This window comes from Amblyomma maculatum, chromosome 10, assembly GCF_055883805.1.
Source record: "Amblyomma maculatum isolate TAMU_Amacu chromosome 10, ASM5588380v1, whole genome shotgun sequence".
NCBI lineage: Eukaryota > Metazoa > Arthropoda > Arachnida > Ixodida > Ixodidae > Amblyomma > Amblyomma maculatum.
The window spans coordinates 15,844,359-15,859,170 of NC_139353.1; the positions used below are offsets into that span (position 1 = coordinate 15,844,359).

The following is a 14,812-nucleotide window of genomic DNA, read 5'->3' on the forward strand; positions in this document are numbered from 1 at the left end:
AAGCGAAAGCAAGCAAAAGACGCTGACAGTCGAGGCCGCGGAACAAGTTTTGCGTATAGCAGCTGTTTATATTTTTGGCGAGGGCGGGCTCAAGCGAGGGGACGCATCCAGGCCCTCCGCTGAAGCAAGGTGAAAAGTGTGGTAAAGCGTGAAAGAGAAAGGAAAAATAAGGGCGGTAAGGAAAATTGTGTTTATATTGCGGGAAGAATGAGGAGCGGTGGTTGAGTGCGCTGCGTTGTTGCCAGCGCTTCCATAGTGATTCGAATACGGGATAGGCTGAATGATCTCGGAGCTCTCGGGCGCCGGGCACGTGTGCCGGGCCAGATTCTGCGCAGATTCTTTATGCCCAGCACATTGCTGGACGTAAAGAGTGGGACTTGTGCAAAAAAAACAGCAAATAATTTAAAACAAATTTTTTTCTCATGCAGTTTCGGTTTTGACGGCTGAACGACATCTGTGATGCCATTGACGCTCCGAGGTCGCGTGAGGTGTACAGAGACCTGCTTTAATGCTTGCTTACGCCAGAGAGCACATGGGAATTTTTGTGTTTTGCCTAAACGTACTGTTCCTTGGGTGTTACGGTGACACCTGACCAGACTCCATGCGGGTCAAGTGGTGGTAGTCATTTTTGCTTCAGTTACAATGATCTTTCTGCTTAGATAACATAAACCTCAAGAAAGATGACAAGGAACCCGTAGGGGTTCCGAAACGTCATTTTTCTTGGGGCTTATGTGTTATCTAAGCAGAAAGATAATTGTAACTGAAACAAAAATGACCTCTACCACCACTTGAGGGTTTCGAGACGTCATTGTTGGTTAATGACTTTTACTGTTCTTTCTTTATAGTTTTCCAGTGCAGAATACCAACAATTAATTTTTTTCTCCCAATTGCGTGTACAGTTTCGTGCAAAGTGTCACAATGGACAAAAGCAGCAACGTTCAAAACACTGTGACTTATCAAGCCAACACCAAAGAAGGTCATGGAAGCAATATTTATTTTGGTGATGCACATTGCATTTGAAATTGCGAAAAAAAAAAACTACAAAAACAATAGTGATGTTACTGCCTGCGGCAGAATATGACTGCCTAACTATGGTGGGCAATATGTTATTCCCGTCGCTGTTTTGTGAAATATTGTTTACTGCGTACATTACTAAATGGCATAAAACACCATTTTGTTTGTGAAGCACGAAAGGTGTGAAATTGACATGAAATAAATAAGTCATGGCACTATGTGTTACAGCGTATTCTCAGAAATCGCCGAGAGTTCATTTTGTACATATTTTTATGGAAACATTTATTCTGTGCTATTTATTTTGCGGAAAGTAATCATAGGCAGTTAAAGAAAAACCGCAGCATGCATGAAAAGTAAAATTGTTCTGCCGAGAAAATTTCACTTAACAGTAGCATTTTTATCTCCTGCCATTTTATTTAACTTTGTGATTATTGCTGAAGAGAGGATTTTGTTAATTATTAATTGCTAATCATGAACTGCTTAGTGTTAGTCGCCCTATGGTTGAGCAGAAAAAACGTTTTAGGCCTTGTCTAGCTTATAATAGTTGCATATTCTCATTGCCGGCAGCTTCTACTGTGGTACCAGTACAGGCCAGCTTCAATTGCTCATTACCGTCCTTTTAACAATGCTTTTGCGGTACAAAATAAAATTATTGTATGGTGTACCAAGGCACGGACAGTGACACGTGTGGTCATAGCCATAATTTCTCTTGTGTCACTAGGTGACAGAACTTCTCAAGGAGACGGGCCAGGCAAACAACACCTTCGTCTACTTCTCCTCTGACAATGGTGCCCACATCCAAGAGGTTGGCCTAGATGGCCAGCGGGAAGGTGGCCACAATGGCATCTTTCGCGGTGAGCACACACAACGCTTCCTTGCGTGACCGGAAATTGCAGACTTGTCACTAGTGATGGAATACTATCGATACCAGCAATAGTTACGTCGCTATCGAATTTTCTTTTTTTCAGCAAAACTGTATTCTAGGTAAAGTAGCAAGTGTCGCAGATCTCCTAGTTGTGCTGGTAACAGCGACCCGAGACGCCGAGTTTGGCATGCCTGCTTCCGAGCTGCAATCGGTTGGAATTAATACTTCATCGGGTGTGCTTGACGAGATCCGTGCTCTCCGTAGTATAGCTGTGGCTGAAGGGCAAGAGTGTTAATATGCTTCTCCCTTTCCTTTACCAGAATTCGTGGCTAACAAACGACAACAAAGTTGTATGCTCAGTCGTAGCGGAAAGGAAGCTGTAACAATTGTGCGGAACTGCACTGCTTCAAATTTACATTTTCATTTTGATTTAAATATGCAAGCATCAAGAACTAACTTTATTGATAAGGTGTATTATGGGTTACTTTTCAGGATGAATTTATTGGACATGACCCGGCACTTTCATTGTGGAATGAAATGAATTATTTCATTTGCCAAGAAATTGTTCACAAGTTAAACAAACTGAATATTGTTGATGGTAGATTACTGCAAATGTTTTGGCAGTATCCCTCGCCAGAAACTGCATAATTATTCACAGCACTATTGGCAGTAATACTACAGATTATACTATCGATAGTAACAGTACCGATTGCACTATTGATATTCACTTTACCGATAGATTTGCATTGTTACTTGGTACTGCACTCTCTGATTTTAACCCCTGCATTCTTAGCATCTACGAAATGGAAATTTTCAAGGCCTGTTCTTTGTCTAACTTTTCAATTTCATCTCTTCTTTGCCTGTCAGGTGGTAAGACCATGGGCGGATGGGAAGGGGGCGTTCGTGTGCCCACGGTGGTCTCCTGGCCCGGCCACATTGCCCCTGGCCTCAGGATCGATGCATCCACGAGCCAGCTTGACATGTTGCCAACGCTTTTGGCTGCGGCCGGGTCGGAACCTCCTGGGGATCGGGTCATCGATGGCACCAACATTCTCCCACTGCTCCGCAACGAGTCTACAGCCGCTGCCTCGCACGAGTTCCTTTTTCACTACTGTGGCGTGCACGTCCATGCTGTGCGCTACGTCCCTACCGACGGTGAGAGTGTGACGGCTCGGGGGACAGCGTGTGTCACTAACGGTAGTAATGCTGTACTGTCAGGAACGTGCACTGTTACAAGCCATGAACTATGTGGCTGAGTTGCCTGCTTGGATGCCGACTCTCTTTTTGAACATCACCTCGGTTGAGGCTACACTGAAGAAATGAATTCCAAGGCCATTTGCCATATTATTCCTTTAGAGGTGATAAGAAAGGGAACCCTTAGCGTAGTGAACCAGATTTGCCAACTAGCTGAACTTTGATATGAATTAAACTTTCTTTAAATTTAAATAAACGCTACCACTTCATCACAAACTTGCAGAAATGCTAGTCTAGCATCAAAGCCATGTTATGTTTTTCTCCGAGTATCTTGCAGTCCTTCTAAATATAGGGAAAGCTGTTTAGATTGTGAGCGGCTTAATGCGCTACTTCTTGTTCGACCAAAGTAGCATACTGTGACGTTGTTGGAGGATGTTTCTTTGCCAACAGAAAATGCAGCATAAAATGATGCAGTAATTTGACACATAGCCATTCACTGTGCCAAGCTCGTTTTCATCGCCTACCCAGTGTCTGCTACGGCATTACATAACCTGAAAGACAGTAACAGACTTTGAAAGTTGACAGTGTTAAATTCCTTGCAGTTCCACTGTCTCCATTGAAAATGTGGTTTGCCGCTTTGAAAGCACATAGTGTAATGTCAGGAAGAAGTTATGATTTGTCTCGTCAAAACAAAATTTGTAATATGTATTCACAGCATTGTTCCTTCATCAGTCATTAGATGTTAGCATTCTGTCGAATTCCATTGGGTCCTGGTGCTTTCTTTGGGTTCTAAAGTGTGCTTTGCGTTCCAACGAACTTAATAGGTAGAAAAGTAACACCGAAATCAATTCCCACATTTGTTGCGCAGGCTCTGGAGTGTGGAAAGTCCACTTCCACAGCACCGATCCTGCCCAGTGCAGCTACGTGTGCCACTGTTACGGCAGCTACGTGTTGAACCACGATCCGCCACTCGTCTTCCACCTTACCTCCGACCCGTCCGAGTCGCGGCCGCTTGGCAAACGCGACGACCCTCGCGTTCCCAAAGTGCTGGCCGCGGTCGAGGCAGCTTTGGCGAAACACAAGGCGTCCCTGCAGAACGTGCCACAGCAGTTTGACTTCCTCAACTCGGTCTGGCTTCCGTGGCTGCAGCCATGTTGTCGCCTTCCCTTCTGCAACTGCAGGGAGGAGAACCATACACTCACCGCGACCATTGACTTGTGACAACGTTGGCAGCCGTGACAACCCATGCGAACTTGTGCGTGGGCAGGGAACATTATTCCACCGGTGGTTTAGAGCAGTTCTTTATATTAATGTGATGCAGTTGCATTCAAGACTGCATGTGTGCGTCAAGTCTTAAGACGCCCTTCATTTTGCGTCATTGTCGTGTTCGGACGACGATTTGCAACTGGGACGATGTCGAAGCACAGAGACTATACGTAGATGTGATATAGCGTAGACAATAAGCAACTCGTTTTTTTTTTTTGGACCTAGCGATAATGCTATAGGAAATGAGCCTCGTGATTGATGGTTTTTAATCTTTTTTTTAACCTCTTCTTCTATAACTGGATTGCTCATAAAATGTTTAATAGGAGAGTGAACGTATGTAGGAGTCTCATTTTCAACACCTACTGCTTGCTATGTCGGTGTTGTGGGCATTTTATCTTCAGTGGTAACTGGTACACTTGTACAAAGTATGGCATCAATCACCTTCGTTTACTAGTAAATGAGGCTCAACATTCCAGTTTCTGTTGGCTGTTAGCAGTTGATGTTTAGTTAATCTGTCAGTGGCTGACACCATGACCAGACCAACTGGCACTACTTTTCATTTAGCAGGAAAAGCTGGTGCAGCCCACAAGAAGCACAAAATGCAAAATTTTAAGTACAGTCACCTAATCTTGTGACAAAGCAGAGACCAGACTAAATGTCTGTGCCACTCTTTACATTTTCCAGTATTAACTTTTGTCACAATGAAAGGTCTGGAGCCCATATTCAGAGTTTGAAGTGTTGTGTTTGCTCTCGCCTGATTGGCAGAAGTGCTGGAAGCGGATGTCAGGTTGGTTGCAGCTATAAGCGGTGACCGGATGTTCTGGCATTTCTACCAATCCTGGACGACGTAAACGACATTTTTATATCTACTACACGAATTGAGAATATGGCCCTGGGTTGTTTTCTGAGCCATCTAGTCCACAATCAATTTTAATGAATGGGTCTTGTGATTTTATTTTATTTATCTGTGCGCGCTGAGCGTGCATGTGCCTTTACCTCCTCGACGTATTTGCCAGCGATATGGGCCATCATAGATGCCATTTTGCTGCACATATGCCATTATTGTGCCTATTTTCGAGTCATTGACACGCTGCATTGTCAAAATGGGCACGTTCTGTTTTTTTATAATAAATTTTTGTTGTCTCAGGAGTACAGTGGTACCTTTTATTCCACACGGCTTCAGCACAAAATGTATGTTTTTTGTGCCGCATGTTTAAAAACAAAAATTGGAGGACACTTAAGCTTCGCATTTAAAATCAGCGCAATGGCATTTAAACCTCAATGCTCCGAAGAAGATAGATCGATGTACTCGCGCTATCTGTTACAGCAGCGCCGTACGATCGAAAGAATTTTTTTCAGTGAGTGCCGCATCGCAGGTAAGCAAAGTGGAAATATTCGTTGCTACACGCATAACCATTACTTTCATAATTAGTTTCTTTCTAATGACGCACCTAATCATTAGCTGGCAGTCATAAGGTAATGCATATATTAGGTCCACCTTTATTCGGAGAAAAGCAATGCGGTTCTGTGGCAGAGTGGTTGCCTCACACTGCGAAGGAACTGTGTTAGAGTCCACTGGTTTTTGCAAGACTTTTATTGTTTTACTTTCTTCACATTTTCGTGTTACAACCACAATGCCGAGACCAGCTCTTCTGCGACACGGGGCCCTTAACGCTATTTGCGTTAAAATTGGCTTGCAGGTAATGGTATCGTTTGCGCTGTAGTTATGGAGTTAATGGTGTGCAAGGTCAATAATGTGGCTTTTGCAGCTGTTTTGACTGCATTAACAACTGTGTTTGCTCACACTATCCATTCACTTGCTTGACAGAAAAGCATTTAGGTTTTGTCACATAGTAGATGTGTACAGAACATCCCCATTTAATATCAGCCAGTTCTTTCACTAAATTCTATTGCAGTGACGCAATAGAATTCTATTTACACACAATGTGGCTCCAAGTTAAATAAGTTAAATTTAAATTTCAAATGCAATCTGCTCCGCTGTTGTTTGGTCTTGCATTTTTGAGATACAGGTGGTGTAGATCCAAATATTCTTTTGATGATTTGCTTATTATGAAAGGCAGCAATGTTTTTGTAGATTTGCTGGCTACTAAAGGCATCGATGTGCCATGCCATGAGTGAAAATTCCCTCATTAAGACTAAATAATCCCCATTTGAGGCCCTTTTCCCCTGCAGTTGCTTGAAATTGCCGCCAATTTGCAATAAAAGAAATCTTTTACTCGTGAAATTTTATGAAAAAAAGAAAATATCCATAACAGGAACTTTGCTGATGAAAGCTCATGGCAATGTTGGCACAGGCTAGGCAAGAGAATGTGGTTTTGAGAATATTCCTGCGTGCACGCATAGTTCCTTGCCTACAATATCGCTCAAAGATTGGAACAAATGACACTGTCGCCATATGCAAGTGTTGTTACATGATACATGCGTTCAGCTTGGATCTCGTGTTTGCAAATATTACAAAACCTTTCACATTTTCTTCTGCCCACTTTCTGCCATATTCTTGTGACAGCTTTGCGTCATGGCTGAGTATATTACACAGTGCAAATATTACTAGCACAGTATATTACTTACATTGCGTCTCCAGGATAAGCTTTAGAACACAAGTAAGCAGTTGTCAGTTAACTTTTCTGCTGCTACAAGCTAGATACTGCTACCGCCAACCACTGTTCACCATCCTTCTGGGGCCCTCGTGCAATTGAATTTCGTTAGTTATTGAATCTCCACTAGTTACAGAGCCTCCAAATTTTGATCAAAGCTATTTCAGTGGTCTGCTTTGCTTCTAGTCTAGCACATGCAATAACGCACTTGAATTTTCTTCTTTAGCTCCAGGCTCAATTGTAAAAATTTCATCTATTGTTTAAAACAATCCATGAAGTCAGGAGTTCTTAACACTTTCCAAAGAAAAGGCAAAGGGTGCTTCTTGCTGCTTTGCGTTAATACAGGTACGCATACCTGCCAAGTTTTACGATTTTATCGTAAAGTGCCAGATTTTCAGTGCTTTCTTACGAGTGTCATAGTGCCCACTTTCATTTTACAATTTTTCTTAAAAAAAGGTAACAGGGTTAGACTGAATAGACGTGTGAAAACACGAACCCAGATGGTTTTGTGCCGCGTGCACCGTCTCATGGCAGACTGTGTACTCCGCGGCGCATCTTATTTGTTTGCCAAATCCCTTGTCGGCGCCTCTACTCCAATTAGATCATGCCTGTTAAATAAAGTACGGCTACATCGTCATCGCAATCGTTGACTTTTCGGCTAGCCGAGGCTGTCAAGCTGTTAGTTAGGTTTACTGTGTTGGCAGCGTAGTTGCTGCGGGTGAAATGTCTGCAATAAGAACTTTCAAGTATTCATGCCCAAATATTCAATGGAATTTTTGTGGATACAAAAATATAGCAAGGGCAAAAGGTACGCTTTCTGCACCTACTATATTGCGCATGCCGGTCGCTGGGAACTTCTGCTCCATTTCGGTACAAAGAAGAATAATGATTCAGTGAGTATCTTTGACACCAACGAGAAGATTACTGGGTATTTTAATTGTGAAGTGGGCCAAGCCACTATTTAGCCGAGTGTCTCTTCACGGTTTTTCTGATCGAGTAGAAGTAACCATTCAGTAGTGCATAGACGAGCAGGGCACTCTGTTGCCAGTCTTCAGGACATTGATCGTACTTTCAAGTATGATAAGCTCTCAGAAGTTATGTTAGGAATTCTGACTCTCCCACGCAGTAACGCAGAGTGCTAAAGAGTGTTTAGCAAAGTCAAGAAGGCATCCACCGGGTCCGGCTCCTCCATCTCAAAAAAGGGCCTAGAAAAATTGTTCATTTCAAATGGAAGGAGTCTGGAGTTTGTCACAATCAGGTGCTCAAAAAGGACTTTCTGCAGAAGGAACCTCCTCAGTACTGTCCCAACCTTTCACTTCAAAAATGTCTCTGAAGTTTTGCTTACGTAACTTTTTGAAACTCTAGTTTAGACTGCTCTGTTTCCATCATTCAAAAGAGATTTTGAGTAATAGAAACATTTGTGTTTTTCTCCGAATCTTAGGATTTTTTGGCATCCTCTATAGTAGATTGAGAACTGTGGGGTTGGCAGGTCTGGATACGCCTGCTGGTCTGGGGTAGTATACACACAATTTGTAGTAGTAAAACTCCTATAGTTATTGCAAAGAATTGGACGGGACATAGCAGTCTCATATGACAAAATAGAGGTGCAAAAAAACCAACTGGCCTGGCAACACGCCCTTTTGTATACCTAAAGCGCTTGATATTTCCCAAATTAAACAGCTCAGCAGACAAAAGATGGCTACGAGGTAGACAAGACAGGCATTGATTAACAGCTAAAACATTTATTTAGAAAAAGTTTTAAGGACAATTATGATACTCCCTAATGCAAAATTTGAGTGCAGCTAGTTAAGTGTTTTTACGATATGCTGAGGCAAAGAATTTGAGAGCTGCTTGTTTGTCCTTATGTGTAGTTACGAAGTACTCTTTATGTTTCTCTAGCTTGTAAATCTCTCGTGGCCCTCTTTCGCTCGGTTGCAATAACAAAAATAGTGATGCTGCTCCACCGCCGAACAAGCCCATAAGGCCTGCGTTCTAAAATGCAGACTATATAGACATAGACAACAAAGTTGCATTTCTACAAAACATAGTTCACTACAACCTACAAATGCGTGATGCAATGCTTAAGGATGCAACCAACAATAGCAGCAGCAGTACAGATTATCACGGTCAGAGCCCCTGAGAAGAACAAACTGCTCTACTAGCGTATGTCATTTTTTACACACCGCTTGCCTATTTCATTGGCTCATATGGGCTCAACCACGACTCTATGTTGGTAGGCATTGCAGAAATGATTCCACGGATCTTGCCCATAACTAGAGAGTTTGTGCACTGTAAATCCTCAAGTCCATATGGAGGCAGCAGGCGAACCGAGCCTGCAATGACAAGCACGCCAGGCTCATTGGCAGGCTCTGCAACAGGAATGCGATTGACGCACATCCAAGATCGTAAGTTCTCCTTCTTATGTCGCAGCTGCTCACTGTTCAGCTCCACGCTTTCTGGCATAAACAGCTCCTCGATATGTTCTTTTTCAGCGGGAGATGCGTCTGTGACGACGGTCAGCGACTTGGCGGCGTGTCCCATGACAACATGCACCCTGCTCGGCCTTCCGTCGTCGAGGAGGACCATGACAATGCTGTAGAAAAAATGAATTACGGTTCACAGAAATGAAATAGCCTCAGTATGCGCTATCTCGTAGGTTAGCTTTTAGACCCTGTTCTACCATTATTCTTATCGCAGTGGTTAGAGCACCCGGCTGCTGAGCCGGAGGACCCACAGGTGCAATCACTGCCGCATTTGGACTGGGGCAAGAGGCAGAAAGGTGTTCGTATGCTTTGAGACATCAGCGCGCGTTAAAAAAAAACCACAGGTGGTCGAAAGTAATGGCCGTATTACGCAACGATCATGTCGTAAACCTGCCAAAAACGAAAAATTGCCTCGCTCCTACTGGCCAACATACCGACCGATAGGACCAGAACTGACAGATTTGTGACAGTTCATGCGATGTGATCATTATCGTTGCCTAATTCGAAACAAGTAAGATTAGTTCCTGTACGCACAAGCCGCGATGATGTGCCATCAATCAAACATGTGTAGTACGCTTGTCAACGTGTAAAATTGCCAACTTCGTGAAAGGTGCTGTCTTGGCTTCATCAGCAGGTTTTCATACTACGACGATGCATAGTCTCGGCAACCCCTGAATCACGGTCATTGCTAAAAGGACTACACGCAACTAGAAGCAGCGGTTGAATTCGTACGAAGGGCGTTCGCTCCACTGCAGACGTCCCATGAAAAGGATATTTCACTAGGATCAGCTGTGAATAAACGACGGGCCCGAAATTCAACTGTAAACTTGCATGCATTTTTGCTCACCTTTTTGACACGGGGTCGATGGTCTTCACGTAACCTGCCAGCACTTTCCCGTCGGTTGTCTCAACACGAACGAGCTTATGTACATACGACAGTAGCAATAGCGGATCATCGCTGCACACACCGTCGAGTGTTTGTTCGGTACTCTGTTTTGATTCAGATTCCATTGTTCATCGCGAACCGTCCTTTCGCTCATGCACACTCATGCATGCCGCGCGGCGCCGGCGCGTAGAGACGTAGAGAGATTAACTAAAAAGCGAAACGTAAACACTGCATGAAGCAAAATGCTTTGTAGGGCCGCCTAGGGGATGTTCGAAATACTAGTGAAAATATCATTTAAACAAAATTACGAGGTCCAACAAGGTCCAACCATAGAGTTAATACAAAGTCTTTGTAATAACTCTATGGGTCCAACATTGACCTTGGCCTAACTAGTGCGGATTTTAATATCTTTTTTTTTTCAGCGGCGAGTAAGACAAAACGGTATGTACCCGGGGAAGTCTACACACACACAAAAAAAAAGACCTCGTAACTGTTAAGATGATCGATTACACTGTATGATTGGTATGATTAACCTTCACAGGAATTTTGCCTAATTAAGTCAGCAGATGGTGGTGTGACTTGTCCAAGTATTGTTATGCCATTGTGCTATGCCGAAAGACGTGCTAAGTGACCCACCAGACAACACACATACGTCCCAGGGACATCCAAGGGATTCCGATTTTGGGAGATTCGAATGTCCTAGGGAAGTCCAGAGAAGTCCCACAAAAATCTCCAAAACATTCCTAATTAAACAAGAAGTGACTTCCTCAGGACGTCCTAAATAATACCGAGATGGGACATGTTTAGGGTATTTTAGGAGCTTATTGGGACATTGTTTAGGAGATTTTCTTCTGCTTGTTATTTTAGGCCATGTCTTGCAGAGGATTCGTAAGAAGCATGCAATTATATGTTGTCTTCCAAAAATCATTTGTTTCCAGTTCTCAAAATAAATCTCAGCTCATGTTGGTGTTATGAGCAGACTCAAGTTGCCATCTGTAATTTGTATTTGGACAATTAGGGCAGGGATGATTTGGGAAGAATTGGAGGCAGAGCTGAATTTCAACAAGAAAGGCCACTATGCTGGAGTTGACCATTCTCAAGATAGAATAATATGAGCATGCCTAAGACCTGGGGACTTCTTCGTCACCTTCTGGACCCTGAGAGCTCGAAAGCTCAAGTAAGCACTAACCTCATGAAGATTAGACACTCCTTTCCAGGAGATGACGAGAAGTTCTTTCTACAGTTGCAAGACTTGTATGTTAGCGATACAAGCAGGATGCCCCTTCCCGATTACTTAGGGGACGCCAATGATGAGCTTGATGCCCCTATTAGCACGGCAGAAGTAAGAGCAGAGATTTTTCGGCTTAGAACCAACACGGCACCGGGCCCAGATGGTATCACTAATAAAATGCTGCGAAACCTAGATGACCAATCGGTAGCCGCACTAACTCAGCTTATGCAGGAGTGCTGGGAGAAAGGGGAAATACCTCAGCAGTGGAAAACGGCTGACATTATTCTCATACCCAAGCCTGGTAAGCCACTTCGGATAGACAATCTACGGCCAATATCGCTAACATCATGCTTGGGAAAGCTACTAGAGCATGTTATCCTAACCAGGCTCACCAAATATATTGATAGACACGACCTTTTCCCGCGGGAAATGATAGGCTTCCGCTCTCATCTCTCGACTCAGGACCTCATGGTCCAGTTGGAACATGACATTATCCGGTCCAAGAGTAAAGATACTAAGGCCATCCTTGGCCTCGATCTAAAGAAGGCATTTGATAATATCTCACACCAGGGAGTCATGGACGGCCTATCAGCATTGAATGTAGGGACAAAAACGTATAACTACATCAAAAACTTTTTGAGTGGGCGTAGTGCCCGCTTTAAATTTCGCGATAGCACATCGTCACTTTTCCCTCTGGGCAGTAGGGGTACTCCTCAGGGTTCGGTACTCTCGCCTCTTCTCTTCAACATAGCAATGGCAAAATTACCAGAACAACTACGACGTTACCCTCATTTAAATTTTAGTATTTATGCTGACGACATTACACTATGGATCAGCCGGGGTAGCGATGCCGTAATTGAACACACGCTACAAGAGGCGGTGGACACGATCGTGCGGTTTGTAGCAGAACGTGGACTTACATGCTCGCCGGAAAAATCAGAATTCTTAATTTACAATCCACGGTGCCTGCGGAGAGAGTGTAAAGTGGATATACAGATTTCGGTACAAGGACATCAAGTTCCCCAGGTATCGCAGATCCGTATATTAGGTCTCCTTCTCCAAGATAACGGCTACAACGTAGAAACTATTAAAAAGCTTGAGCGGCATGTATCTCAAACAGTTAGCCTCATCCGCCGAGTTTCGAGTAAAGGCAGAGGACTAAAGGAAAAAAATCTTCTGCGCGTAATCCAGGCATTTATCATTAATCGAATCAGCTATTCTACGCCATACTTACCCCTTAAGGCAGCAGAACGACAGAAATTAGAGAGCCTCATCCGCACAAGTATTAAAAGAGCCCTTGGACTCCCGCGCTGTACTTCCACCGCTATCCTCCTGCAACTGGGCATCCATAACACATGGGATGAAATCGCGGAAGCGGTACGCACTTCACAGGTAGAACGGCTCCGCCTAACCGCCGCAGGCAGATCCATTCTAGAAAAACTGGGCATCGACACTTGGGGAGGCGCTCAGACAAAATCTGAAATAGACATGGCTGTACGGGACAGGCTATGGATACCTCCGCTGCCAAAAAACATGCATCCCGAACACCATACGAAGCGTCGGGAAAAAAGAGCTCAAATGCTCAGTAGGAAATTTAGCCGCTTGCCGCCGGAGGAAGTAGCCTTTGTAGATGCTGCCGGAGGGGCAAGCTCCTTTATGGTTGCAGCGGTATCGAATGGGTCGGGTAGACCGATCACCGCGGTCACCCTGAAAACTAGATCTCCTGAGGCAGCTGAGGAAGTGGCTGTAGCTCTAGCCTGCGCCCAGACAAAGGCGCGTTTCGTGATCTGCGACAGCAAAACTGCCATACGAAATTACAGTCGTGGGTTTATTGCTCCCCAGGCAATTCGAATATTACAGCAATCACCAATCTCGAGAACTATACAGCTGATTTGGACTCCATCGCACACTGGCGTTCCCGGCAACGAATCCGCCCATGCCATGGCTCGAGGGCTCTACCACCGAGCCGGTGGCAGAGAGGGCGGACTTGGAGCGGGGACCATAGAGTGTGCCAAATCTTACACAGAAATTCTGCAGCATTATAGACTCAGTAGACGGGTGGCTGCTGCGCCAGCCCCTACCCTAAATTTCAGGCAGGCCGTCGCCTGGCGTCGCCTTCAGACTGGGACATTTCCGCACCCGCTCCTGGTGAGCCATATGCTCCCAGGAGAAAGATCTGAATTGTGTGCAAACTGTGACTCGAGAGGGACCCTCGAACACATCCTCTGGGACTGCCCCTTTTCTCCCGGGAGGGGTCTAAATCTGACGCCGCAACTCTGGGAGACCATGCTGCGCTGCTCGGACCCTGAGCTCCAGCTAGCCGCCATCCAGCTGGCCTGGGACGCCGCCGGCCAACAACGTCTGCCGGCCTGCGTCTGAGGCGGGGCACCCGCCATCCATCCCAAGCGACGGAGGGCCGGAGCCTCTTCATCCGCTGGAATCAATAAAAAGTTCTGCTCTCTCTCTTGTGTTGAACTAACGATTCAAAACATATTATTAGGTTTGGGTCGCGAGTGCCTGAGTAGCGTACCGCTGCCAGCAGTTATTACGTTTGTGGCTCGTGTGCTCAGCCCACCGCTGACGCAAGTTGTTTCATATGCGGCTCGCGGCCCCTCGGTAGCGTTGGCCTGGCGGCTCCGTGGACGGCGGACGGCATTAACGGTCCTAGCAAAGACGAGGCGTCTTCAAACGAAACGACCTTTACTAAAACATCAGGAAGGAACGGGCAGAGAAGCTGACCCGGAGAGAATACAGACACGTTCACACAGCTGGTGTCTAGCGTCGTCTCAACGGCGCGTTCAAGTAGTCTCTAATACCTTGGTCTCTACCTCAGCGGAGTCGGCTGCTGCTTTTTATAGGTTTTACAGTTCACAGGGAAAGGGTAAACCCTCACAGGAAAGGGAGAGCCAAACACGTTTGTACACGACGGGATGACTCAATCGCAGGTGCTCCGAACGCCTCCTGCAGACGGGCGAGGGCGGCGCACTCTCCCCCGAGCTCCGGGCTTGGCCGGCGTTTGCACACACACGCACGCACACACATTTGGCGCGTGGCAGGATCACGTTGAGACTTGTCCGCGGGAGGAAGCGTTGCGCGGCCGATGAACGGCGCCGAAATGGCCGATCCGCTCGCGGTTCTGCCTGTTGCTATGCGGTGGCCGCGCCAGCTGTCCCACTTGTCGGTGGAGAAACGTAACAGACTGCCCCGCCGGGGAAGGGAGATCCCGAAGGGCAGGGGACTGCATCCGCTGTCTGGAGG

At 45.4% G+C, this 14,812-nt stretch overlaps 2 protein-coding genes across 3 annotated transcripts in view; one reads left to right on the forward strand and one right to left on the reverse strand.

Annotated features, from left to right (window-relative positions):
* The window catches only part of LOC146175664 (steryl-sulfatase-like), a 13,068-nt gene extending 8,512 nt beyond the window's left edge, over nt 1–4,556 (forward strand). For both annotated transcript variants that reach the window (XM_084582055.1, XM_084582056.1), the window contains exons 6-8: nt 1,736–1,868; nt 2,747–3,034; nt 3,942–4,556. In XM_084582055.1, coding sequence (XP_084438181.1) covers nt 1,736–1,868; nt 2,747–3,034; nt 3,942–4,294 — 774 coding nt within the window. In that variant the 3' untranslated portion in view covers nt 4,295–4,556. The remainder of the gene's footprint in view (nt 1–1,735; nt 1,869–2,746; nt 3,035–3,941) is intronic.
* A 1,632-nt stretch (nt 4,557–6,188) lies between these two features.
* On the reverse strand, nt 6,189–10,509 carry LOC146175665 (gem-associated protein 6-like). The gene is made up of 2 exons (XM_084582058.1): nt 10,285–10,509; nt 6,189–9,547 (listed from the first exon to the last, which is right to left on the reverse strand). The coding sequence occupies exons 1-2, from the start codon at nt 10,446–10,448 to the stop codon at nt 9,145–9,147; spliced, it is 567 nt and encodes a 188-aa protein (XP_084438184.1). The 5' UTR covers nt 10,449–10,509; the 3' UTR covers nt 6,189–9,144.
* Nucleotides 10,510–14,812: the final 4,303 nt, after the last annotated feature.